General features: G+C 52.5%; 2 protein-coding genes across 10 annotated transcripts in view; one reads left to right on the top strand and one right to left on the bottom strand.

Annotated features, from left to right (window-relative positions):
• The first annotated feature begins 358 nt into the window (after nt 1-358).
• On the top strand, nt 359-21,643 carry LOC122382738 (structural maintenance of chromosomes protein 3-like). 7 transcript variants are annotated; one of them, XM_043368441.1, is made up of 22 exons: nt 359-478; nt 2,120-2,190; nt 5,812-5,887; nt 6,221-6,259; nt 6,523-6,662; nt 7,394-7,552; nt 7,703-7,814; nt 8,121-8,302; nt 8,489-8,600; nt 8,761-8,894; nt 9,162-9,283; nt 9,501-9,608; nt 11,260-11,365; nt 11,694-11,797; nt 15,723-15,986; nt 16,605-16,746; nt 17,172-17,330; nt 17,650-18,704; nt 18,978-19,149; nt 19,598-19,792; nt 20,476-20,616; nt 21,199-21,643. In XM_043368441.1, the coding sequence occupies exons 2-22, from the start codon at nt 2,176-2,178 to the stop codon at nt 21,268-21,270; spliced, it is 3,609 nt and encodes a 1,202-aa protein (XP_043224376.1). In that variant the 5' UTR covers nt 359-478; nt 2,120-2,175; the 3' UTR covers nt 21,271-21,643. The 7 variants fall into 7 exon arrangements, with proteins under 7 accessions (XP_043224376.1, XP_043224379.1, XP_043224382.1 ...); XM_043368444.1 differs by lacking the exon at nt 11,694-11,797 and adding an exon at nt 14,338-14,441 and having other exon boundaries at nt 361-478; XM_043368442.1 differs by having other exon boundaries at nt 399-443.
• A 1,185-nt stretch (nt 21,644-22,828) lies between these two features.
• LOC122382744 (upstream activation factor subunit spp27-like) overlaps nt 22,829-27,487 on the bottom strand; it is a 37,291-nt gene continuing 32,632 nt past the window's right edge. For all 3 annotated transcript variants that reach the window (XM_043368475.1, XM_043368473.1, XM_043368474.1), the window contains exons 3-5: nt 24,004-24,365; nt 23,596-23,806; nt 22,829-23,410 (exon numbers count right to left, since the gene is read on the bottom strand). In XM_043368475.1, the coding sequence (XP_043224410.1) occupies nt 23,346-23,410; nt 23,596-23,806; nt 24,004-24,365 (638 nt within the window). In that variant the 3' untranslated portion in view covers nt 22,829-23,345. The remainder of the gene's footprint in view (nt 23,411-23,595; nt 23,807-24,003; nt 24,366-27,487) is intronic.

The raw sequence follows: 27,487 nt of genomic DNA on the forward strand, positions 1-27,487 counted from the left end.
CAATGCAATAGCCTATGGCAGTGGCACTCATTACTCGTAAAGATGCTTACGGCATGTATGTATGTATGTATGTATGTATTGACACCAAAAGCCTTCCACATATGGCGTGGCGATTACGGCTTGCTCTTGAGTCTTGGCTCGGCTTCGGGCTTGGCATGCTCACGGCCGATGTAAGAATAAGCGTGACATTGAAAACGTGGTTCACAGGCACAGTGAAATTGTAATTTGTATCAATAGAAGCTTTCAATACAAGCGAAGACACTGGAAAAGGTGTGGGAACTATCTCAAAACGTAAAATTGCAGCGTTTTAATGTACTGTTTCCCGCTTTGCACCTTGCACGTCACAAATGCGCCATTTTATATACAGTATGTTTGTTTGGTGTAAAAACAACAACAATTTGCTGTTGTGCTGCCGCTCAAATTACTGGATCGGGTGTGATGAGGTCTGAATTTATGTTAAAATAAACAACACTTGGGAGTAAGTATTGTTAGCTCAAGCCTAGAACTTATCGATCTCAATTTCGACTTTCGAGCGATTATTACAATGATTGATTACATTTATTGAGGCATTGCCTTGTTGTGCCAATACTGTCAATGCAAATGCCTTTTGTCGGTGTTGTGTCGGATAGCTCATGATTTCTTTGTCAGTTGTCACTGGAATGGCCTTTTTTGCTGTATACTGATACTTCAGGGCTGTTCACGCCTCACAGGCCCTGTGTCAGTGTGCGGTCGGACCATACACAGGCTGGAAGCTCCGCCCATTGCTTCCCTACGTCATCCTTCTGTCACTGCACACAGTGTCAAACGACCACTGTGGTCGGTCGGGGCCGGCCACAGGGGACTGTCCAGTGTCCACCGCACGCAGCTGTGGCCTCAGAACCGCCTACCCATTCCCTACCCCCATGCCTGCTGCACACACCGCACACACTGCACTGAGTCGCACTCAGCAGTTTGTGATGCCCATGAACACCACTCTGTTTCAGGGATGCTACTTCACTTTGACCAGCTCCAATTTGAAGTGGGCTTAGCACTATATTTTCATTTTTTGAATAAAAGTACATCAATGAAAACATGGATAACACATAGGTACCCGTTGTTACCGCTCCTTGTAGGACTTAAAATGAAACGGGGCTCTATTCAAGTGTCTGCAGCCGCCGTGGCTCCTATGGTCAAAAAGGTCCAGTGACACAGACAGCAGTTTGCAGCATCCTGATTGGCCTGTTGGCTAAGCCCTGCCTTTTTCACCGCGGGAGGCGGGAGCCGCAGACACTTGAACTGAACGGGGTCCAGGTAAAAGTTGTCAAATGTGAATGGATGATAACAAAAACATTGCATATCAATTACAGTAGCCAGAGATGTGCATCATGGACCATAAAAATGATATGTCAATATAATACATATTACCCAGAACATTGATGTAAGCTGGGTAGGTAGGTAGGTACCTGCTCTAATGAAATAATCAGGAAATTGCCTCACTGTAAATAGTCATGGGGTGGCACCCATCCAGGGACAATTAGGATTAGTTCATAGTTGTTCATATATTGCAATAGTGGCTGATCATGTGTTTTTGTGCAGACAAATTGAGTGAGAATCTATGAGATCATAGTATGATCTCACCATTTCTCAAGACAAAAATAATCTCAGATCTAAGCTTTCAATGTAGGTACCTCTCTCCTGGCAAATGAGATTGCTGTCAACTGGACTTATGATTTTATAAGATTCTAGATAAAAATACATTAGAATCAGGTGCCATATTTTTTTATTGGATCCACCCACAATGCACATGTCTGGCGTTAGCTTTGACAAATTCTGTCTTGGTAAGGTAGGTCAACTAATGATATATTTCTCAGCAACTGGGCTTATAATATCAAGTATGGCTAAGCCATGCATTGTTGACTCTGGAGTCAGTTCCAGTGAGATTTTGAAGACTCTGACTCCAGGGTCCAGAGAGCCCCATTGACTCTGAAATTTGACCCTGGCCTGCAGCACTGGTCATGCCATACAAGGCTGAAGTAACTAGCAGATTTCTAAATAAGTTGTTTGAATTCATGATATTTAATAACTCACTACATAGTTTTAGTGTTCTTCTTTATTAATGTGAATTCTATTGGTGTTTCAGGTTCAGTTTTGATAGACATAGCTGATCTGCTTACTTGAGGGAGAACAGCAGAAGACATGTACATCAAACAAGTGAGTTGGAAGGCACTTGAATTTTGTTGGTTACAAAACATCATTTAACCCTCGCCCATGTAGGGGGGGGGTTGGTGCAACCCCCCCCCCCTGAGGTTTTTCTTAGCTACACGCCGAACCGTTTCAGATAGCCTGCTCAAATTTTCAGTACCCTTTGGGGCATTCTTTGTGCAACTTTTGGTAAAAATTTTTGTCAAGGTCATGTCAGGTCACGGAGTTATGACGTCATAAAGGGAACAACCTCCGGCCAGATTTACGCTAAATTGGAGATTGCTTCACATTGGTATAAATGCCGACTGACCTGACGCACTGATGGATTGTTTTAGAATCACAACTGGCTGATTTGACATTGACACAATGTCTGTTGACATTTTAAAGGTCACTAAAGGTCAAGGTAAGGTCAGTGACCTCGGTTGACCTCTAATGACTTCTTGCACTTGTATGCCTTTTCGGGGTATTTTGATGCCCTGAATTCGAATTTGCTATCCATTTCAGGCATCGTCGGTTGTTTCTTGTTGTTCATTTTGGGTCAGGGTCAGGTCAGTGACGCCACACGCCTGACGTGAACCAATGCACAAATGACCTTGCAGACTTCCGATGCTCCCAACGCATCATTTTTAGAGTTATGACATCGAAATACACACCAAACGATAGAGAATTGATCAAGGATCGCGATAGTGAAGGTTTCAAGTCGATATCTCTTACGGTTTTGCCGCAATCGGCGCGGAAATCTGAAAAAGTTAGATTTTTTCGAAAATTTGACCTTTGACCGGTCATAAGTAGGTCAAATGTTGACCTAGGACCAAAAAATATACCACCAATCGCGAGATCTCGTTGAGAGCAATCCGTTGGTCTTTTCCGCTAAGCTCTACGACGCTTCGTTTTCAAACGCCAGGGGGGGGTCGCACCAACCCCCCCCCCCCCCTGCGTGGGCGAAGGTGGCAAAACACCGTTTACGGGCGAGGGTTAATTAACCCGCGCCGGCGCGCAGGGCCGGGGGTGTTTGAACACCCCACCCCCCTGCGGTTTTTCGCAGGTATCTAAAAAACGGTGGTGCTCCGCGCCGCCGTTTTTGGCATACTTGTTTGTGCATCTTTTCCGCACATGGTGTGAAAATTTCAGACCCAGGTCCCTCCAGGTCAGGTCACCACTCACCAGGTCATGTCAAGTGACCTCACCTTATAAAAAATAGAATGCTCGTCGTAGCTACACCGACTGAACGATTGCCTTTACACTTTTAGCGATTGATAAGAGTAACAGTATCTATAAAATGTATATCTCGGAATTTTGATATCGGTGACCTAAGGTCAGGTCAATTTTGCGGCCTCTCCATTATATGTCAATGGGAGAAAATTGAAAAGCGTCTCTTTTGAACGAACGCCATTCTAGACACTCTCAAACATCGGTATGCAGGTTAAATTGACACACTGAACCGGAAAATGGCACCTGTGACCCCTCGTTATGTCCCCGAGGTCATCTCAGGTCACGAATAGTATCTAACAAATTTTCGCTAATAACTTCTGATAGAGGCATTCTAGAGCAATGAAAACGCATGAGATGTGTTCGGCTCGACAATGCGGATCGACTGCTATGCAACATGACCTTTGCCGGTCAGGTCATGACCTTGACCTGAGCTCAAATTTTCAAGTTGACCTTTCAAGGTCAAATTATACTTCATTCGAAGCGTCTCGACGAGAAGAACACGATGCTGGCAAAAGTAATGTCCTGGCTCTTTTGAGTCAAAAGTTATTGCCGAAAAAAACACTTCGTAAAAACGACTATTTTTGGAGTTTTTGCCCTCTAGAGGCTAAAACGTTGACCTAAGGTCAAATCTGAGGACATGTTGGCGAAAGAGAGTTAAAAGAGCTATCGAATCCGCTTTTCCGCGGCGCTGTAGCTCTATCGGTTCCCGAGTTAGCCGTTGGCAGTTTCCAAAATGTTGAAATAGCCAACATTTTACCTTTGGTGACCTCTGGTGACCTGACCTTTGACCTGGCCCAAAAATGACTGAGTGTTTTCGTCCTTATTTTGGACGTTCTTTCGATTGCTGCTTACCGCGTGTCGCTACGTGGCCCAGGAGCCGAGTTAGAAGGGGGGGGGGGGTCACTGTTCAGAGACCCCCCGGCCCGGCGCGGAAGTCTCGGAGCACCGGCCCGGCGCAGGTTAAGCATTGCATGACCTATAACTCAATTTAACCCGCGCCCTGATGGGGTCTGCCGAGCAACGCGGTCTGATGGGGGGGGGGGGCATTTTGCCCCCCCCCCCCCCAAGATCTCGAGAACCACGCAACATAGCGACAAGCGGCAAACGGCGTTGGATAGTGCCAACGGGGAACTACCATGTGATGTGACCCAATTTCATTGACCTCGGTCAAACCGATGACGTCACAGATCAGGACAAAGGTCGAATTTTCACCGTTTGCAGACATTTCAAGAAATGCGTTGTAAAATAGAGTTAAATGTACTTCATTGAAAATCATCGATAGGGAAATGTTCGTCAAACACATATTTTGCTATTTGAGGTCACTGATACTAGGTCAGGTCACAGAGGTCGGATCACTGAGGGTCACAATATAAAAATATCACGTGATGCATGTTTTATGGTCCATTTTATATGCCAAATGCGATTATGTGGGACAGGCAGCCCTTGGGGTCAGTTGAGATTATGTTTTGGTGAAGGTCAGGTCAAATTAGGTCAAATTTCAAAGTTGATATTTTTCCATGAAATGGGTATCAATTCGATGCAGCTCGTTACGGGAAGTTCAATGGCGGTCTTTGTTTTGAGCTACGAGGTCTAGAATTGCTAAAAATTGAGTTCACAAATTTGACGTCATCAATTTTGAACAGTTTTTTTTTTCGCTATAACTTGGCCAAAAAAGGAGATATCGATCTAAAATTTGGTATGTTTATCGAAGAGTGCAGGGACTATCACACATATTCCGTTTTTTCCAAATTCGATTTTTTTTTGGAATTTTTAGCTTTTCCAGAAAAACATTTTTTTTCATTTTTTGGGGTTAAAATCCCAAAATTTTGAAAATCCGTAATAGCAGTTTTGTATTGCCGTTTTTTCTTTACACAGCCACGTAAAGAACTTTGAAATTGCTTGTAAATTGTAGATTTAGTGAGCGTTTCAAGATGCCGTTTTTTGCTCATTTTTACTCGAACATGACCTCAGTTTGACCTCAATAACTCCTGACCCAAGGTGACCTGTGACTTGAACTTGTGTGTGAAGGTGTCAAATTGATGCCCGGGAAGGTCCTGAAAATTTGGCGGCGCCCGTTTTCTCGCTATTTAAGAAAAACGACAGGGGGCAAAGTGCCCCCCCCCCCCCCATCAGGGCGCGGGTTAATGGTTGTACTTTATTAATTGATGAGCCCATCTGTATCATGATCACTGCATTCCATTTTCAATGTTTTCTGCATATAACTATATAACTGATCAACATTGATTATAAAATTCATTGATTTTGCTATCGTTGTTGAGAAGTAAAGACAAAGCTATGTGTACTGTGGACACTCAAAACAATTTGCATTTTATTTTAATCTGGTATTTTGTTGTTTTATCTGTCTGTATCCATAAATGCAAGCATAAATGTGCTGGACTTGTTTGACTTTTTTTGCAGATTATCATCCAGGGCTTTAAGAGCTACAGAGACCAGACTGTTATAGAGCCATTTGACCACAGACACAATGTAGTTGGTAAGTGTCTCATTTCATGTTGGTGAACAGCTGAGTTGTTGTCATTTCGTGCCCATGTAAATTTGCAATATTTTCTCACAGGCATGTGTAAATGCCATGTACTTATAAAAAACATGTAATTCTTCTGTCGAGTTAAGTGTAACAGGGCCCATGTTTGCCTCTTGGGTTGTCACATAATTTCTTCTTCATGCTTCTTTGTCAATCACAATAATTAATTGGAATCTTCATTTTAAGAACAGTTAAGCTTCCTTGTGGTGTATTTCATTCATTCATGAATTGTGCATTCACATTGCATTTCATCCCTCATAAGCATTAACTGTCATTTTGTTTCAGTGGGGCGTAATGGATCAGGCAAGAGTAACTTCTTTTATGGTAAGTTTTTTTGTTTTTATCTTGCCTGGTAATTGAACCATTTTTAATAATTGCTGCTGTCCCTTTCTGCAATCACATCAAGGCAGTTTAACTTTGTTGCAATATATTCAATTTCTGCCTTCTTGTGCAAGTCCTACGAGTATATATGACTTTGTCTTTTTTGTGTGCAATGAGTTGTCCTTTTCTGCTGTTTGAATTAGCCTATGACTGCTCTCAGCATGTATGGTGTAACTGTGTTTAACACTATTTGTATGGCTGTGCAGCGATCCAGTTTGTGCTCAGCGACGAGTTCTCGCACCTGCGGCCCGACCAGCGCCAGGCGCTGCTGCACGAGGGCACCGGGCCGCGCGTCATCTCTGCATACGTCGAGATCATCTTCGACAATTCGGATGGACGCCTGCCGGTGGGTGTCGCGGCCGCGCAGCCCCTCACTGCTCTTTCTCCTCCCCCTCACGCCTCCTCACGCCCCTCAAACGGTCTCCTGACATATGTATGTACAGGGGACTGTTTGGAATCGTTCGGCCAGGTCAAATAGTTTATTGAATCGTCTTTCAATCAAAGTGTTGTCAGCAATGACTGTTTTAACAGTGTTTCCAGAAGTGTGGCATCCTAGTAGTATTCCTCTTATTTATCTTGCAGTTAAAAGAAATGGTTATGAATTACTAGGTGTAGTTTGATAGACTGGTCGTTTTGGCTTTTGTAAACGAGTCTCTGTAAGTTGAGCTCTAAGTTTAGAACATAAGAGAGCTGTAAAAATATGTTCTCTTTCATCATTCATGGATCGATGTGTGGTAGTGAATGCGCAAAATGGAATTCGTCGGTGATTTTCAAAATTTATCTTACGACGATATCCATCATTGCTGTTTTTTTTTTTCTAACTGACTTGACATGCTAAAAGGTCTTGGTGTATGATCGTTGACGTGACGCCAACGTTCTCTTATTGTCGCTGTATGATGCAAAACACTACAAGTATGGTGTTCGATCGCCACCCTCCCGGCGTGCGTGGGAATCCAGAAACTAAGCTTGGCGAGATGTGTGATTTTTTTTGTGGGACTTTTCTGTGTATCGCTGTCATTTTGATATCGGTTTTTGCCCGTGATAACCCGACACGCCCGTGTCGCTGCTGCGCCTCAGATTGACAAGGAGGAGGTGTACCTGCGCCGTGTGATCGGCTCCAAGAAGGACCAGTACTTCCTCAACAAGAAGGTGGTGCCCAAGACGGACGTGATGAACCTGCTGGAGTCGGCCGGCTTCTCCCGCTCCAACCCCTACTACATCGTCAAACAGGGCAAGGTAACGTCGCCCGTACCGTCATACACCCGAACCACGATCATTTGTAGGTAATGAAACTCTCCGGTGCATGCTTGGACCTCCATGACTTTGTTTCTCGGTGCCCCGTGGTATCGTGTGATTCTACTGACGAATGACCGGTCCGTTTGGCAGATCAACCAGATGGCGACGGCGCCCGATTCGCAGCGCCTCAAGCTGCTCAGAGAGGTGGCTGGAACGCGCGTGTATGACGAGCGCCGCGAGGAGTCCAAGGTGCTGCTGAAAGGTAAGAGGCGATCCTCACGGGCGGAGCCAGTGTCCAGCTGCGTGGCCGCGGGCCTGTTAATATTGGAGAGGATCACTGTGATTGCTACTTTGCTGATCGTTTTAGGCAAAGTTTTATATGGCCGGATGATCGTCAGTGAATTAAACCAATATCTGATTCTGACGATTAGTTTCCTTCATCAACAATTCAGTTCCTGTATTGCCATTTCATTGTCATGATCGTGCATGACAGTGTATAGTCTTACTGTTATTCTTTTTTTTGGGGGGGGGGGGCAGTCAATTGACTTTTCGCGTGTGCCTCTCCCAGAGTGCGAGAGTAAGCGGGAGAAGATTGAGGAGTTTCTGCGCACGATCGAGGACCGGCTGTCTGCCCTGGAGGAGGAGAAGGAGGAGCTCAAGGAGTACCAGAAGTGGGACAAGATGCGCCGCTCACTCGAGTACACCATCCACGACCGTGAGCTCAAGGACAACAGGAAGAAACTGGACGACGTGAGTTACACAGCTGAGGTCATATGGGAATTGTAGGACACGTCCCGTGCCAGCAGCTAACCCTTTTTTGTCACCCCTTTATGGAGAGCATGGGTGACAGTTGTAATGGACGTTGCTCTTTTCGATTTTGTGCTTGTGTTACCTTTGTATGTTTATTGACATTGGATTTGTATGCTTGTCTTGTAGATGGAAAATCAGCGGAACAACTCGGGTAAAGAGCAAGAGAAGCTGAAGAACCAGCTGCAAAATGCGCAAGAGAAGGCTAAAACAGCTGCTAAGGAGCTCAAGGATGTGAAAAGTAAGAAGCGTTTTACTGCATTCAGTGAAGCTAGCATACGTCATATCTAGAATCTTTAACCCAGGGCCGTCCACGCTGTTCAGCGTTTTTCTGACATTTAACATTGGAACGCGGATAGTGATGGCAATCCGTCAATGTGACGCTCCTGCCTATCCGCCAGGTAAGGTGGGCGCCGCTAAGGAGGAGCGCGACGCGTACAACGCCGAGAACCAGCAGCTGCTCAAGGACCGCACCCGGCTCGAGCTCACCATCCGCGACCTCTCCGACGAGGTCATGGGCGACAACAAGTCCAAGGTCAGTCACTGGCGACGGACCCGCACCGCAGGCCTACCGGCCGGCCGTCGAGCCGTCGTTGATCAATCCCAGCTCGGGGCCTTCTGCTGACAATTTAACCCTCCAACATGGTACACAGGAGACCTGTGCTGTCTGCTTCGAGACCGGTAATTCAGAATACGCAGCTGTCAAAATTTATCTCTTGTTATTGTTACCTTTCTCACACATTGCCGATGCTCAGCACGTTCAGGGATGTCCGTATGTGACGCGGTGTGCGCGTGACTGCAGGAGCGGGCGGAGCAGGAGCTGGAGAAGCTGCGACAGACCATCAGCCAGAAGGAGGGCGAGCTGGAGAAGAACCGGCCTCAGTACGAGGAGATGAAGCGCAAGGAGGAGGAGTGCACACGGGAGTGAGTATGCGTCTACCACCTACTGCCGAGACCTGGGAACGAATGCATTGCTACCGCCTACCGCTGGGGAGCCGGGGTACCTTTGTCGGGGACTTAACTGGGCCCCGGGGGTGTGATGGGGGATGAACCGACAGCTGCTGGTGTGTATGGTGTGCTGTGACTGTCCAATGTCCATATCGTGTACACGTATTTGACGCACGTTCGACCCGGCCACCAGGCTGAGTCTGAAGGAGCAGAAGCGGAAGGAGCTGTACGCGAAGCAGGGCCGCGGCAGCCAGTTCACATCCAAGGACCAGCGAGACCAGTGGATCCAGAAGGAGCTCAGGTCAGAATGGACGGGGGCAGAGTTGCGTTCAAACGGTGGCAGCGTCACTGTCGGACTGTGGCAGTCACTGTAGGACGGTGGCAGAGTCACAGTCGGACTGTGGCAGAATAATACGGTCTTAGGGTGGCAGAGCTGCTCGGTTAGACGGTGGTAGCGTTATTTTCATATCTATTTTGGTTAGATGGATAAAATTATAGGACATGACGGTGAATGGCGCGATGTTTCTATATGCAAACGTTCGTTAACCTTCCAGGCGGTGGGGGGGCATTTTTTATGCCCCCCCCCCTTGAGTTTTTTCAATATATCTCGAGAACCGCTGCGCCGATCGTCACCAAACTTTCAGAACCCTCCCGTGAATTGTTATTGCACATTGTGACCAAAATTTTCCCAAAGGCTATGATAGGTTTGACGCTAATGACATCAGAGTGACGTCATTTCTGCCATTTTCGACCCAAAAAAAGGTTTCGCGAGAAGAGCTGTCAGGCCTACAGCTTTAGAGATACAGAAAAATGTTTCATACATAAAAGGTGTAGAATTTAGGGGGCTACAAAACTGTTATCTCGGTTTTTTGAAATTTTTGGGTTTTGACCCCCAAAAAAAAATTATTATAATAGCCGAAAAATCAAAAAAGTTTTTTGAATTTCGAAAAAACGGGAAGATATGTGATAGTCCCTAGTCCTACCGCCTTCTATCTACATACCAAATTTGAGATCGATACCTCTTTCTTTGGCCAAGTTATAGCGAAAAAAAAACTTCAAAAATGATGACGTCAAATTTTCAAACTCACTTTTTAGCAATTCTAGACCTCGTAGCGCAAAACAAAGACCACCGTTAGACTCCCCGTGACGAGCTGCATCGAATCAATACCCATTTTATGCAAAAATGTCAACTTTGAAATTTGACCTTTTTTGACCTGACCTTGACCTAACCTCCACCAGAAAGTGACTTAAACCGTACCTGATGGTCTTATAACCAACACCATTGAGTTGGAAATGAAAAACTGGCCATAAAACATGCATCGCACAACCTTAGTAAAGTTGGGTTCATGTGGTGACCCTTGGTGACCTTTGGTGACCTGACCTGTGACCTGACCTGGTATGACCAGTGACCTCTAATAGCAACATATGTACTAGAAAACTGACGCCCTATCGCTGATTTTCGACAAAATGCGTTTTACTCGGTGTTATAGCGCTTTCGCTAGAAGCCCCGTGAACGGTGAAACATTTTATCTTTGACCTGACCTGTGACGTCATCGGTGACCCCGAAGTCAATGAAATTTGGTTTCCTTCGACAAATTTAACAGGGCTATCGAACGCCGTTAGAATTTTCCGGATCCGTCCAGTAGTTTCGGAGATACGGGGGAGGGGGCAAAAAAATGCCCCCCCCCCCCCCCACCGCGCGGAAGGTGGCCGGGAGGCCCACCGCCTGCCGGGTTAAAGATGATCGAATGTACGTTGTACATTGCACAATGGATTTGTAACCGATCGCAACGTTCTTAACGAGCAGCTTGTTTGATTAACAAACTCGCTGTTTACAATTTGTTTGATTTGCAATTATTTTGTACTTGCTCTGCTCACTGAGACTATTTTCACCATCACCAGGACTGTGTGACTCGTTTAGCGCTGACGCCGCTCTGTGCGCTCCTCTGCAGGTCTCTCAACAAGCAGATCAAGGACAAGAAGGAGCAGATCGACCGTCTGTCGGAGGACCTGACCAAGGACGCCGAGAAAAAGGTCCAGCTGGAGCGGCGCATCGAGGTCAGAGGCAGCGCCCCGTCACTCGGAAGGGAGGGTGGGGAGGGGCTCTCACACTCGATCCGAGATGCAGATTTGTACTGTTCGCTGCCGCATCGGGGATAAGGTTTTAAAAATCTAACATTTCGTTTTACAAAACCCTGTTGTCAGTTATGAAGACACAATAAATACTGATGTTGATTTTCAAATGGTTGAATCAAACGCTGCCATTTTCTGCGCGGCTCCTAAGCGGATTGTATCTGCAGGGGATGGTCGGGAACCGGCAGTGTTTCTTTGTCTGTGACTGTCGATGTGCCGAACTGACCGCGGACTGTACCGACCGGGTGTTCAGGAGATGACTGGTGAGATGGACCGCTATCGACTCAGCATCGACGATCACAACAAGGGCTTTTACGACATGAAGAAGCGCAAAGATCAGCTGCAGAGCGAGCGAAAGTAAGCCGGCCGCCCTCCGTCCGCCCGTCCCGGCTCCGGCGGCGGCGCTGGACCGCGGTGGTGGTAGTGATCGGGGCTGTCGTGGTGGTGGTTCGTGTCGCGGCTCTGGAGCTTCCTCTCGCGTCTGTTCGGCACCGGCACACCCGCGCGCATGGTGGCGACTCTCACCGGCGTCCTCCGCTGGCCGGCCTGGCCGCCCGGCGGGATCCTGCTGACTGTGTCTGCCTGCACGGAGTTGTGTGTTACACGCACACCGGCCCGGCCGACCGGCGGGATCCTGCTGACTGTGTCTGCCTGCACGGAGTTGTGTGTAACCCGCACGGCCTGGTCCTCTTCGGCTCCCGTTACTGTTTGTTGTATGTGCTGCCGCGAGAGGCTTCGGCCACGATCCATCTCTCTTGCATGGTTTTAACTGTTGGTGGCGGTGCATATCACAACCCCACGTTCGCAGCCGTCGGTGGATAACTAATGCTGCACTCGCCTGGCATGCTTCGGGTATATTGTGACAAAATCCTCACCACCTAGCATTTTGTGCACTGCAGCATCCCCTGTCCGGTTGGAGTTTTCTGTCTTTACTCGTTTCGTCGCCCTGGCCCACGCGGCTTGTCCGACCAACAAAGCGGTGCGGCCGCCCGTCTCAGGCCCAGTTCCAGTCGGTGGCCCTCAGGGGCGGATCCAAGGGGGGGGGGGGTCACATGGGTCATGGCCCCCCCCCCCCCTTGAGGCCCGGGGGCCCAAAGACCTTCCAGGGGCACCACCGGCCTATCAGGGGTATCACAGTCCTGACAGGGGCACCACAGGACCGCCAGGGGCACCACAGGCCTAGCAGGGACACCACGGGCCTGGTGCCCCTGGGCCCTGACAGGACTGTAACGCCCCTGACAAGCCTGAAGTGTCCCCGGCAGGCACGTGGTGCCCCTGACAGGCCTGAGGCGCCCCTGCAAGGCCGGTGGTGCCCCTGGCAGGCCTGTGGTGTCCATGGTAGGCCTGTGGTGCCCTTGCTAGGCCTCTGATGCCCCTGACAGGCTTGTAATGCCCCTGGAAGGACTGTGGTGCCCCTGGGCCCTGACAAGCCTGAGGTGCCCCTGACAGGCCAGAGGTGCCCTTGCTAGGCCTGTGGTGCCCCTGGCAGGCCTCTGGTGCCCCTGACAGGCTTGCGGTGCCCTTGGAAGGACTGTGGTGTCCCTGGGCCCTGACAAGCCTGAGGTGCCCCTGACAGGCCCGTGGTGCCCTTGTTAGGCCTGTGGTGCCCCTGGCAGGCCTCTGGTGCCCTTGCTAGGCCGCTGGTGCCCCTGGCAGGCCTCTGGTGCCCCTGCGCCCGGAGAGGACTGGTGCCCCTGAAAAGTCTGAAGTGCCCCTCGGCAGGCCCGTCGTGCCCCTGACAGGCCCAAGGTGTCCCTGCGAGGCCGGTGGTGCCCCTGGCAGGCCTCTGGTGCCCCTGGCAGGTCTGTGGTGCCCCTGGCAGGTCTGTGGCGCCCCTGGCAGACCTGTGTTGACTGGTGCCCCTGCTAGGTCGCTGGTGCCCCTCACAGACCTGTGGTGCCCCTGGGCCTTGACAAGCCTGAGATGCCTGGCTATGACAGGCTCGGTGCCCCTGATAGACCAGTGGTGCCCTTGCTAGGCCTGTAGTGCCCCTGGCAGGCCTCTGGTGCCCCTGCTACCCCTGCGCCCGGAGAGGACTATGGTGCCCCTGAAAAGCCTGAAGTGCCTCTCGACAGGCCTGTGGTGCCCCTGGGCCCTGACAGGCCCAAGTTACCCCTGCGAGGTCGGTGGTGCTCCTGGCAGGCCTCTGGTGCCCCTGGCAGGTCTGTGGTGCCCCTGGCAGGCCTGTGTTGACTGGTGCCCCTGCTAGGCCGCTGGTGCCCCTCACAGGCCTGCGGTGCCCCTGGAAGGACTGTGGTGCCCCTGCCCCTAGGGGTGCTCATGGGCCCAACAGGCCCGTTTGCCCCTGACAGGCCTGTCGTATATACTTGCTAGACCTGTGGTGCCCCTGCTTCCTGGCAGGCCTGTGGTGCCCCTGGCGGGCCTGTGGCGCCCCTACAAGGCCGTAGGTGCCCCTGACAGGTTTGTGGTGTCCCTGGAAGGACTTTGGTGCCCCTGACAAGCCTGAAGTGTCAAGGACAGACCCTTTAGACGCCAGGGTCAAGTTCGTCGGACTGACAACGATTTGCTTACCTGATAACGTTCCTGGTAAGTACTCATTACTCAGCGTCCACAACATATATACACATAGCACATTCATATATACTTGCTTACAATTGGTAAATGTGGTTGTGGCTAAGAGGTAAGATACTGACTAAAAATAAAAAAATAAAATAAAAAACTGAAAATGGGGGCACCACCAAAATGAAGTGGACGAAATCCGTTGAGTTTTTAATTTTGGGTATAGGTAGGGGCACCACTTCGATTCATGACCCTCCCCTTGGAGTTTTCCTGGATCCGCCCCTGGTGGCCCTCCCTAATCCTCGTCTACGCGGCCCCCACCCGCCACCCTTTCTACCTCCGGTCCTTACTCTGCCGCCGCCTCCGGCCTCCCGCAGGCCGCCCAGACCCTGCAGGACGAGACGCTGGCCCAGATCCGCGGCTACTACCAGCGCGACTCGGACTTGAAGAAGGAGCACGACCAGCGCGTCCACGAGAGGAGGTCCGAGCAGTCCTTCCCCGTCCCGCCTGCCGCGCAGCAGACCGCCAGTCAGCCCGCTCGGAAGCTCTCTCTCTCTCTCTCTCTCTCTCTCTCTCTCTCTCTCTCTCTCTCTCTCTCTCTCTCTCTCTCTCTCTCTCTCTCTCTCTCTCTCTCTCTCTCTCTCTCTCTCTCTCTCTCTCTCTCTCTCCTCTCTCTCCTCTCTCTCTCTCCCTCTCTCTTCTCTCTTTCTCTCTTTCTCTCTCTCTCTCTCTCTCTCTTTCTCTTTCTTTGTCCCTCTCCCTCTCGTGTCCGCTCGCTCCCTTTCTCTTTCTCTCTCCCTCGCCGTTTCCCTCGCACTCGCCCCTGCCCCGGCTCCTGCCCTCTCTTCTTCGTCTTTCCAGATACTCTCTTTCATACTTTTCTCGTATCTTTTCCTTCACTTTATTCTCTTCCTCCCTTCAATATGATTCCTGTGCCAGACATGCTATATCATAGTCCTTGTTTGCGTTTGCTGCTCGCTGGCTTTGTTCTGTGCATGTACGCAATCGTTGGCAGCTGCATTTTGTTTGCACGCTTTGTTTATTTTCCTTCGCTCAAGCAAAGTAGCTTTGTAGCTTGTTATGGAAGTTTAGTGAGAACGGTTCCAATGCTTGACGAGTGATGTGTTATATTGACTTTAAAGCGTTAACGCTGCTTCGATTAGCTAAATTATTGTACCTCGCATTATTTTTAGCCATGGCACCCATACAGGCTACGATTGCACTCCAAAGCCGACATCATTCACCCTTACTTACTTACCCTCTTGATGGAAGATGGTATTTTGAACAACGTTTAGAGCTTAAGTTGCCAACAAGTTATTTGCTCAGCCTGGTGCTAATGATTTTAAAGCTGGCCCCGCCCAGCTGGTCTCCGCTGACCCCGCCCCAGCCACCGCTGAACCACCCGTCCGCCGCTGCTGACCCCGTCCGCCGCTGCTGACCCCGCCCGCCGCTGCTGACCCCACCCGTCCGCCGCGGCTGACCCCGTCCGTCCGCCGCGGCTGACCCCGTCCGTCCGCCGCTGCTGACCCCGCCCCAACCACCGCTGATCCACCCGTCCGCCGCTGATCCACCCGTCCGCCGCTGATCCACCCGTCCGTCCGCTGCTGACCCCGTCCGTCCGCCGCTGCTGACCCCGTCCGCCCGTCCGCTGAGCCCCGTCCGCCCGCCGCGGCTGACCCCGCCCGTCCGCCGCGGCTGACCCCGTCCGCCTGTCCGCGGCTGACCGCTAACCCCGCCCGTCCGTCGCCACTGCCCTCCGCAGTGAGCTGTGGCGGAAGGAGAACAACCTGCAGCAGACGCTGGCCTCGCTCAAAGAGGAGCTCAGCCGCGCCGACCAGTCGCTCCGCTCCATGGCCGGAAAGCCGATCCTGAACGGGCGCGACTCGGTGCGCAAGGTGTTGGACACGTTCCGCGAGCGGGGCGGCCAGTGGGCCGAGTACGCCACCATGTACTACGGCCCCGTCATCGAGCTGTTCGACTGCGAGAAGACCATCTACACGGCCGTCGAGGTCACCGCCGGAAACAGGTAACGGTCGGCGCCGCCGGGCGGCTGTTTTTTTTTTTCGTTAGCCCGTTCGTAGTCCGTTAGTTTGATTGTTATCGTAGGAAGTTGAAATGTTTCGTGTTTTTCATAAATGGCTTTAGAGATAATCATCAATGCTTTGTCTGGGCTTCTAGAGTTTAATTGCGACAGATGTTTTTTTTTTTTTTTTTAGAGGCGTTTACGTCGCTTTATTTACTTGTCTTTAATTATTAGCATAGTTATGAGTTTCTGTCCTCGCCTTCACTCTTCTTCGTTTGTCTCGATTTAAAAAAACATACTGCTAGAAGGGCGCGAGGTTGTCAAATAGGATGTTTATCATGGTAGTCGCAGTCTACACCTTTTTCTTTGTAACTACGTGATACACGCTATTGAATATAGATATTATGGCTCTGTTTTGCATGTTTCATGTCTGGAGGCTAGCAATGACACTAGGCAGCTTATCTTCCCGCGTTTGGTGCGGCTCTTTTTGCCGTCTGTTATGACAGCCTGCTGTCAGTGCTGTGACAGTGTGGCAGCCCGCTATTTGTGATATGACGGCCCGCTGTCTGACTGTGACGGACTGACTATAATGCGCCGACCCACGGTCTCTCCCTGCGGCAGGCTGTTCCACCACGTGGTCGACTCGGACAAGGTGGGCACGCAGATCCTGAAGGAAATGAACAAGCAGAAGCTGCCCGGGGAGGTGACGTTCATGCCGCTGAACCGGCTGGCTGTCAGGGACATCGAGTACCCGCAGACCAACGTGAGTGCGCCGCCGTCCAGGCTGATGGGACACAACGGATCGCGAGTGATTGGAATGATCGCTATGCAGGATTTCTGGTACCAGTCAAACGCGGTAAAGACTGACCTTCATAGATAAATGAGAAAATTAAGCAATGAATAAGCTGGTCAAGCTTGGTATCCTTAAACGATAAATGAGATAGAGAAATGGGTGACATACACAGGGAATTATAACAGACCCCAGACTCTCCGCGATGCTCCTTTCCAAGCCAATGTTTGCCGTTCAGCTGCAGAGCCTTATGTCATGTGTGTACGCGGGATTCCGGCGTCGACTGCGTCAAACCAACGAGTTTGAGGGTCGGGGTTTGAGTATGGTCACCTGATCATGGGTGGCGGAGTAGGTAGTTAAAAAAGAAGAAGATATAATGACCGTGCTGTAACCGACAGGACGCCATTCCGATGGTGAGCAAGATGAACTATGACGACCGTTACGACAAGGCGCTCAAGTACATATTTGGGCGGACGCTGATCTGTCGTAACCTGGAGGTGGCCACACAGCTGGCCAAGACCAACCGGCTCGACTGCGTCACCATGGACGGAGACCAGGTCAGTCGGACGGCGGTAGTGCTAAACGGTTGGCGGCAATTTTGTAGGGTTGGGAGTATTTCCAGAGCAGCAGACGGCTGGGCTTCACTGTGGCACTGACTGCCGCGTCAGATTGAGAGAATAAGCATGACTAGCCCGCTCAATTTCTTGTTGGCTGATCAGAGGGTGAATGGATAATCGCGCAACTGCGGATGAGAATGTAGTGACCGACGCTTTTTCTGGGATATCAGTCGGTGGTAGTTTCGTTGTTAGCGTTGAGTTGGGGTGCTAGTTATTGTGTGCATGTGGTAACGTTATACATTGCGTCTTTGTTGGCCAGGTGATGAGCAAGGGCTCGCTGACCGGTGGCTACTTCAACACGTCCCGCTCGCGGCTGGAGATCCAGAAGACGCGCAGCGAGTTCATGCAGCAGATCGCCGAGTCCGAGGACGAGTTCTCCACGCTCAAGGACCAGCTGCGCTCCACCGAGGCCGAAATCAACAAGATCGTCTCCGAGATGCAGCGCACAGAGACCAAGAACAGCAAGGCCAAGGACGTGTTTGACAAGGTGAAGGCCGACATCCGGCTGATGAAGGAGGAGCTGAACGGCATCGAGCGCTCGCGGCAGCCCAAGGAGCGCTCGCTGAACACGCTGCGCGCCAACCTGGAGGCCATGATGAACACCAAGGACGGCCTGGAGTCGGAGCTGCACCAGGACCTGATGACCACGCTCAGCGTCGAAGACCAGCACGAGGTCGACAAGCTGAACGACGACATCCGCCGGCTGACGCGCGAGAATAAGGAGGCCTTCAGCATGCGTATGAAGCTGGAGGCAGAGAAGAACAAGCTGGAGAACCTGCTGACCAACAACCTGAACCGCCGCAAGGACGAGCTGATGCAGGCGCTGCAGGAGATCAGCGTGGAGGACAGGAAGCGGCAACTGGAGCACAGCAAGGCTGAGCTGGCCCGCTCCGAGGAGAAGATCGCAGACGTCAGCAAAAACCTCAAGGACTTCGAGAAGAAGGTGAGCGCGCTGCAGAAGAAGCAGAAGGAGGCACAGAAGGAGGTGGAGACGTGGAAGACCAAGGAGAAGGAGGTGCAGGAGCGGATCGACGAGGATGCCAAGGACCTGGAGAAGATGGCATCGCGGCAAAACGTGCTGCAAAACAAGATCGCCGAGTGCACCAAGAAGATCCGCGAGCTGGGATCGCTGCCGTCTGACGCGTTCGACAAGTACCAGGCGCTGAGCACCAAGCAGCTCTTCAAGAAGCTGGAACAGTCCAACGGCGAGCTGAAAAAGTACAGCCACGTCAACAAGAAGGCCCTCGACCAGTTCGTCCACTTCAGCGAACATAAGGAGAAGCTGATGCAGCGCAAGGACCAACAGAACAGAGGGTAAGTGTCAGTGGGTCCGCAGCAGGTCCTGGTAGATGGCTGGCTCATGATATGTATGTAGAAAAGCCAACTTTAAATGACCAGTGTGTAAATGAAGTAGAATATTTGCCATTTTTGGGGTAACCTTTGAACTCATCCTGCATGAGTTTTACACCCGTCCGTCGTATAAGGTGTATTCCGTTGCCTTTGGCGTTTGAATTGCCCTTTTATGCTCTGACTGGATGTGTACCCCTGCACTGGACTCTTGTCTGACTGACCCCCATTTGTCGGCAGCTACGAGAAAATCATGGAGCTGATGTCCGTGCTGGAGCAGCGCAAGTTTGAGGCCATCCAGTTCACGTTCAAACAGGTCTCGAAGAACTTCACCGAGGTGTTCGGCAAGCTGGTGCCGCAGGGGCACGCCCAGCTCATCATGAAGACCGACCAGGACGACGACGATGACGATGTGAGTGGCGGCTCCTATCGGGGGTTGAGGGGATGGAAGGGACGGACTGGACGAGGCCACCAGGAACAGTGGGGGAGGGGTTATTGGGAAGCGATCTGTCGGCAGCCGGCCGCTGTTACATCAGCAGCTGTGACTTGTCTATGTGCTGGTATGTAGGTCTGGGGCCCGCCGTGCGCGGTTATAATTTGGTACTATCGTGCTCTGAGGTATGTTGCTGGCCCACGCCGCGACACGGTACCTCTGCCCTGTCCGCACCTGTCCGGCACGGAGAGGAGCTGGAGGGCGCCCAAGCAGGTGTGGGCGATAGCTCCGAGTACCGTCCCGCGGCAGCAGAGCTGCTACTGTGAGTAGGACCGTGCCCAACTTCCAGAGCTACGCATGATTCTGTCGTACCGTGTCCCTGACGTGTACGGCGCCCCAGTGACGTGCCGCGTCCGCCGGCCCCCAGGAGCCGGCGCGGCCCACCACGGTCGACTCGTTCACCGGCGTCGGTATCCGAGTGTCGTTCAGCGGCAAACGCGCCGAGATGCGCGAGATGAACCAGCTCTCCGGCGGACAGAAGTCGCTCGTCGCCCTGGCGCTCATCTTTGCCATCCAGAAGTGCGACCCGGCCCCGTTCTACCTGTTCGACGAAATCGACCAGGTGAGCGGCTGGCGACCGCGTGGTGGAGAGGGAGGGCTGCCGTGGGACACAGTGCTGCAGACAGGATCTATAAGTAAACCCCCATTTTATAAAATCCCCGTTTTATCTCAAGAAATAAGCAACGAACCGATTTTGACGTGACGAATGGCATTCATTGCGCTCCAATAAAAGCTGCCTTTCAAAGGTATGCAAATTCAAAAATCCAATTTTGGAGGGAGCAAAACAAGGCATTTTCATTATTTCGCGTTCAAAATGACTTAGTCAGTTTACCTCCTGTGCATGTTTATTAACCGATTCTGGCGAGTATCGTAGTATGGCCCGGTGTAGTATCGTATTATGTGTAGTATCGTATTATGTCCCGGTGTAGTATCGTATCATGTCCCGGTGTAGTATCGTCTCCTATCCCAGTTTAGTTCCATTTCATGTCCCGGTGTAATATGTGTCAACTGTTCGGGGTTGGTGTTGTGCCGTGTCCCGATGCAGTTCCGTGTTATGTCCTAGTGTAGTAAAGTGGGTGTCGATTCTCAGTGCAGTACGGTATCGTGTCCCGGTGTAGTGTGGTATCGATCCTCGGACATGTTATGTGGTCGTGACCCGTGACATCGTGCCCCACTGCTGCACCGAGTCCCGCTGTGCCCATACGTTTACCGTACCGACTCACTGACGGGGTGTGCGTGCCCCAGGCGCTGGACGCCACCCACAGGAAGGCGGTGGCCGACATGATCCACGAACTGGCCGGCGAGGCGCAGTTCATCACCACCACATTCCGGCCCGAGCTGCTCGAGCACGCCAACAAGTTCTACGGCGTCAAGTTCCGCAACAAGGTGAGGCGGCCCTCGGCGGCGGGCGGTGGTGGGCCGGGCAGCGTGTTTGTCGGCCGGTGCGCGGGTCCCATAAGGAGTTGTTACTTGCTACGCTGTACCCGCTTGGCATTCTTCCAATGAAGGACTGGTCCAATATTTGTGGGAAGTAAACTGCTTGTTAACGAATGGATATGAATAATCGGCGAGCAGCCGGTGTCAGGTTAAGTTTGAATGAATGAAAGAGGCGATTCGAATGAATGAATGAATGAATGAATGAATGAATGAATAAGGGCTTCCACTTCGATAAATAACAAACGAATCGTAATTGTAAGTCATGTTGCACCAATTCAGTCTTGATAACCCAGACTGGCAAACAACGTGTAAACTGTAACGTGCTAAGTCGTCACCTCGACGAATGTTTGTTTATGCTCGTCAGACCGGACAATGTTTCTACAGCTGTCACCGTTGCAGCGTCGGTGTTACGCAGCCAGGTGTTTGTACTGTCGACCGCGGCGGCCGTGTACTGTGTGATACTCCGTCTGTGACTGATTGACGCGAGTACATAACAACCCGTCTGTGACTGACGCACCTCTCCGTCGCCAGGTCTCTCACGTGGTGTGCGTAACGCGCGAGGAGGCCTACGACTTCGTCGAGGACGACGCCACCCACTCGTAGGCGCCGCGCCGGCCGCGTCGCTGCCCCGGCGCCGCGACCGCTGTACAAACCGGGTTCAGCCGGCGCCGGCTCCGTTCGTTGGCTCCGTCCGTTCGTTCCGTTCGTTGACAGCGGCCGGCGGCGGTATTCTCATCTCACAGCTGCGCGGCGCCGCCGAGACCCATCACCGTTCGGTGGCTCCCAGAGCCGCTCCCATCCTCCATGTCCATTGATTGACTGCAGTAGATGTGTTCGTGAGGTCTCACAGAGGGGGTGTGACGGAGTCGGGGGGGGGGGTCATTAATTACTCTTCTTATGTGTTTTGCGATGTTCGAGGCAATGTGTATACGGTCGTGCGTGTGGATGTGTCCAGAAATATAGTGGACGTTGTTTATTGGCTCTTTCGTGAGGGAAGCGGACGGGGATGGTAGGAGGTGGCGGAATCTTCCAGATATGTACGGACCAATCCATGCGACCCCCAATTTTCGTCGTACCAAAACTATCGCGAGTTCTTAAGGTAACGTAGGTTACGAGCGGGCGCGGCACCTAGCGAGAATGCATCTGTTGTTGTTGATGTTGTATTCCCCTCGGCCCCGTCACCAGGGCGTAGTCGTTCGGCTCTGGAAGGACCGAAAGCCGGCGGCCAAGGCTGCCACCACGTCGTCCCGTCTCAAGTCGGTGGGGCGTCCGTAGATGTTGCCCATGGCGAGGAGGCGGGCCCCGCAGAGGCACGGGCAGCGCAGCAGGACGTGTTGCGGGGTGTCCGCCTCCTCCTCGCACACCAGGTACCGGGCGGCCGGACAGCCGGTGTCCGCGCAGCCGGGGCAGGCGGACGTCTCGTTTCTAGCCTCGAGGGACATCAGTTATGTTCATATGTGCCAGCAACAGCTCGCGCTACCGTATTTGCAATACCAGGAAGGTCGCCGGATCGCAAACCGGTTCGAAGCCTGCATATTAGAGTCCGAGATGATATTGTGCTGGACATGATGACATTGAGATTTCGTTAGATAGGCTCTTGTTTACCTAGAAAATGGAACACGCAAAGAAAATTATGTGGATAATTGACTCAAAACGTCCTAGAAATCTGCTGTGAACACTCCTGAGCCAACTAGAACGACGGAATACGCCATAATTTCACTGCACTAACCAATCCTGCTGCTCCCATTGCAATTCCGGTTTTCCTGTGGTAAAGACGCTGATGGCCTGCCAATTTGATCACGCCGTTATGTAAGATTTGCGCGGATCCTTAGTCTGCGACTTCGCTGAGGTCACCTGTCTGCTCGCGGCCGTTTCACCCGTATCCAGTGTAGGCAGGATACCAGGACCTTAGTCGCAGTCCAGATAAGCGCAGTTACTGTTCGCTTCCGAATTGCAGATTTTTTTCAGAACTACTATAGCAGAATGCCTAGTCCTGATTCACTTTATGACGTCGGCTCGGGTGCTTGCATGAAGACGTCAACTGTGTATTTTAACATGTTAAACTACGCTGTTAAAACTACAACGAGATGGAAGGATATCGACAGAGATGAGCTTAGAATGGTCCTAGATGGTCTTACATCCTTGCTAAGACACACAGTGCTTAGTCCACCAGTCATGTATTGTAGAAAGAGACGACATTCATGAAGACGTACGCACACCTACAAGCACGTTGAGAACAAAACCGCACAAATATCCGAGTCTCGCGTCAGCTCAGAAAGCACGAGTACCCAAACAAACGGTGACAAATACAATGTGTATGGATTTTCCTTCACGGCCAGCGAGCACAGCCGGTGCGGCGGCTACTGGGGAGCTGCTCCGCGCGGCTGAGGTGCGCCGCTCGGCACAGACGGAGCGCGCTGTGGGCGCGCTGTGCTGTCCGGGAGCCCTCCGATTCGCCGCGTCTACCCTGCAGTCGGGCCCGGCGAGCGGCCGGCGGGCGGCAGTCAACAGAACCGCGAGAGCGCGTGGCCGACACGGCCGGCCGGCCGCCGGCCGCCGGGCGCTCCATCGGCGACCCGGCGGCCGCCGCGGCGGCGACATGCAGACGACAGATGACATTCCTAACCTATCTGGTGACGTGAAGAGAGCGCCCGGCGGCGCGCGATGGCGGGCGGCGGCTACTCGTTGGTGAAGTGGTCCTTGAGGTACTTCATCATGCCGAACGTCCGGAAGCGTTTTACTCCTGCAGAGGACACAATGTGGTCAGATGATGGTCACTTCAGAGCGAGAGGATGTGAATCATGACAGCTGAAAGACTCCAATGAGCCCTCATGTCACTCTTTTCCGGAATCAGAAAAGGTGATAATGTGAGTGGGAAATGAAGAAGAGACAGCCCGCCAGAGACAGACCAGTTCCTGTAGTTCTTACCGATAACGGAGAGCATGGCGTCGTCGCAAATGGCGTACTGCTTGTTCTTTGGGTCGTACATGTTGTTCTCCTTGATGAGGGCCCACATCTTCTTGATGACCTCGTGACGAGCCATGCGGTCCTCACCCATCAGCTTGGCCAGCGGCTCGGACAGCTTGCACTTCTTGGTGTAGCCGGTGCCACCCTTCTTGGCGCCGCCTGCCTTCTTCGGCTGTCGGAAAGCACGTAATACGATCAATATTTTGTAAAACAACACGAGATCGAACTCAACTAACATCCGTACCTACCTCGGCACTACATTTTATTCGAATACATTTTCAAAGAAAGAGGAAAGTAAACAGTGAACACGAAACATACATCGTAGTTAGAACCGTCAGAACTGCACGTAACGTGAGCAAGAGTTCTCACCGCCTTCTTTGAAGCTCTCCAGTCCTCTTCATCGCTGTCGGACTTCTTGGCGCGCTTCTTGGGCGCTCCGCGCTTCTTCTTAGGGGCATATTCCTCGTCATCGTCGTCATCGCTGGGCTCGCCCTCGCTGTCGCTCGCGTCCTTCTTGGGAGCGGCCTTCCTCTTCTTGGGCGCCGGCTTCTCCTCCTCCTCTTCCTCTTCCTCCTCCTCCTCTCCGCCGCTGTTCTTCTCGGCCAGCACCTCGTTGATGAGGTCGTCGATCTCCTTCTTGCGGTCGGTCAGGTCCTCATCGAACTTTTTCTCCAGCGCCTGGCGGACCTTTTTGGCCGACACAGAGGCGAGGTCGGCGTCGTCCAGCTGGGCTGCCGGCGGAGAGAGGACGAGATGGTCAGACATCCAAAACCAGTGACTGACCAGCGCCGGGCTTACCGCACAGACAAACTTTGGGAGCAAGCTAATAAGCATTGAGAAAAGTCGATAAAATGGATATCCCACCATTTTTTGACTAAGCTTACAGCGCCGGATACGAGGGGATTTCAGTGTGGCATTTTCACTTTTCAGTCCGTGGGTGGCACATTCGATTAATGTTGTTCAAAGTCTATGGATGCCGTACCTTAGCGCCTCATAGTTGCGTCGCGCTAAAGGCCGATAACATCGTTTCAGAATCGTAAATTATGGGTAAAATTAGAAAAATAGGATTGTGAAAAGCACATAGGTGCACCGAATGGGACACGTATGCCAACGACTTTAAAGAAAACGCATGGATTAACACTTCATGGCGCCTCAATCGTTTATTTTCTGAATGTCAGGCCTGTTTTATTCTGCAATCTAATGTCGTGGTCTCCGGCTCCCTCCCCTCCCCACTCCCGTCACACCATTTCAAAGCGCCCGGCTGCCGGATGGTCCCCCTCGTGGCGGTTCGGTCGGCTCAAACTGCGCCGGCCGTTGGCGTGTCAGCCGGCCCATCGTCCGTCATTGGCGGCCCGGCTGGAGCTCTGCAGGCGGCGCCGGCCGGCCGAGTTGGCAGCGCGGCCCGATACCGGCCGCCGCCGCCGCCGCGCCGCGGCTCCAGCTTTCTCAACCCGGTCGGCCGTGGCCAAGGCCGGGGAGCGGGGAGCGGCGCGGCGGCGGCCGGCGGACGGAGGCGACTGCCGCCGGGTCACCCCGGCCCGGGTGTGTCCGCCGCTCCCCACACGGCGTCCATGCACTAGCCGGACGCTGCCACGTCAGCGCACCGCCGTCTATTGGCAGCGCACCGCGAGGACGACGGGGTTCGACACTGAACAGCGCACCAGGCAGCCAGATCTCTGATCGAACCGACGATATGGATATCAGAGATGAAAAAGGAATCGATAAACGGAAAATATATAAAACATCAACATCAGCGTGTGCCCGACTTCAAAAGCAAACCGGCTGCGTGTGATTTATTCTACAGGCATGCAGAGTGGCCTGTAAACGTCGCCCGGGCGAGTTCTCTACAGCGTGACTGGCCAAACTCTGCGGCGCGCCGCAGCCGTCGGTAGCTGCGCCCCAGCGTGCCGTCATGGGACGGAGCCGCGCCGTCCCGCCGGCCGCTGGGACCACGCGGCCGGCGCGGCGGCCCGGTGTCGCCGCCGGCACCACCTGCCTGCCGCCGACCCTCGGCGCTGGTCCACCGGTCGTCTGCCCCCACCCCCTCCCCTCGGCGCGGCCCCGTGCCCCCTCAGTGCGACCCTTTGTCACGGTATATCCGTCGCAGGGACGTTATCGGTCACCCAGTTCACCCGTGCCAATACCAACCGCCGCTCACTTGGGACGCAGGATGGTGCAGATTGTACGACATTCCTGAGCACGTCACTGTCCGACAGTGCCCGACACCCACCGAAAAAAGCGGCGAAACAAAGGATTCGTAAACAGGCTTTATAAAAACACCATTTCTTATGACCAGTACCGATCAGATAGCTTGAAAGGAAGAAGATAACACGACTGAGTACAGCGCAATGTAGTCGGCGAGTCGCGGTTCGCAGCGCTTCACGATATAGGCATCGTGAGATATCCTGATCCATGAGAAGTGAGAACATATCAATATTATGTGGGATACAAGAAACGATTCATGGAGTGTGAGCCACGTGAGTCGCCGCCATACGTTCGCTGTTTCACGGAGCTGTGAGACGAGGGTGAAAAATATCCACTCCCCCGGACGAGGAGTGACGGTACCATGCAAAAACTGGCTCCAGCGGCCAGAGACGCCACAACACCGCCAGGCCCCTCCACTCTGCCTGTGACCCCGTCCCTCTACCCGGCAGGCAGGCACGCGGCGCGGGCCGGCAGCTCCCACCCCCGCTGCTCCTCCGCTGACGATACTCGGCCTCATTTAATCCCATCGGATTGTCCCTCATTTCGCGTCGAGCAGGCTCCCGGCTCTCTCTCTCTCGCTGTCCCTCTGCCGTAGCGCACTACTGCGCCGTCCGGTGAGAGGGGAGGAGGCGGGAAGAGGGTTGTTAATCGGACGCCACATGAGCCGAATTAAAGTAAAGTTTGCTTCTCTCTCTTGCTTGGGTCAGAATTAAATAGCTGACAGTAAAGTAAAGTAAAACGAAAGATCTGGCTCATTGCCAGCCTTAGTAATTTCCCCTTCCCTGGCGGTTGCCTTAGGCATGCCGGGAAGACTAAATTAATAAAAAAAAAAGAGGGACGACGCCGTCGATATCGCAGTCGGCGCCCGCTATCCGCCGCCGCGGCCGCTGTGGTCAGCAGACCAACCATCGGCTCTGACCCTCTCACCCAGACTGCCACCGACCTCTGACTGAGAGAGCGAGGCACCACAGGATAGGAAACCATTCCAACTGAAGGGGCTGACACTGACCGGCGCCATAGCTGCTAACCGTTATCAGGGCGGCGCATATATGACGTCATTCAAACAACACGGGATCCGATGGCGTGCTGCCGTCGCGAGAACTGCATCACGAGAACCTTCGCAAAACAAACGTCAGAGAATCGAATGACAGGCTGTCTGACAGCCTGTGTTGAACTTTATCCAAGGGCTCAAATGTCAGGTGTGACAAAAAGTGCATTATCAGAACACCAACCGTAGGTAGCAAATAACTCGCTGCACGTCCCTAATCAGGACGGACGACGCTGAGCCGTCCGTAGGCGATCGACCGGTGCCCCGTCAACCAGCCCCCTCCCCCTCCGCACACGGTGCGCCTCCCCTCCCCTGCCCCTCGGTCGGCCGGCAGCGTGCCGAGCCGCCAGGTGGCGTCCTGCAGTTCAAATCGGAGCCCGGGCGGCCGACGCCGCCGGATGGCACCGTGCGCCGGCCACATGACCATTGACCAGGCGCCCAGCGCCCAGCCCAGCCATTGACATACGGGTGGTCTGTCCAAACACCGGGAGGTATCAATAAGCTCCCGGTGTGCCACCTAATATAATATAATATAATAATGCCACCTTATCGGCACGCTCTAGAGAAAAGGAAAAGGTCGCGAAAAATACTACGTTCCAC

The sequence above is a fragment of the Amphibalanus amphitrite genome, unplaced genomic scaffold (genome assembly GCF_019059575.1).
Source record: "Amphibalanus amphitrite isolate SeventyFive unplaced genomic scaffold, NRLGWU_Aamphi_draft 000146F_arrow, whole genome shotgun sequence".
Taxonomy (NCBI): Eukaryota; Metazoa; Arthropoda; class Thecostraca; order Balanomorpha; family Balanidae; genus Amphibalanus; species Amphibalanus amphitrite.

Bases quoted from the DNA above. Each gene is read 5' to 3' on its own strand.
- LOC122382738 (XM_043368441.1), top strand. The intron at 6,663-7,393 runs GTGGGTGTCGCG...GCTGCGCCTCAG, and splicing joins ATTCGGATGGACGCCTGCCG to ATTGACAAGGAGGAGGTGTA. The intron at 15,987-16,604 runs GTAACGGTCGGC...TCCCTGCGGCAG, and splicing joins GAGGTCACCGCCGGAAACAG to GCTGTTCCACCACGTGGTCG.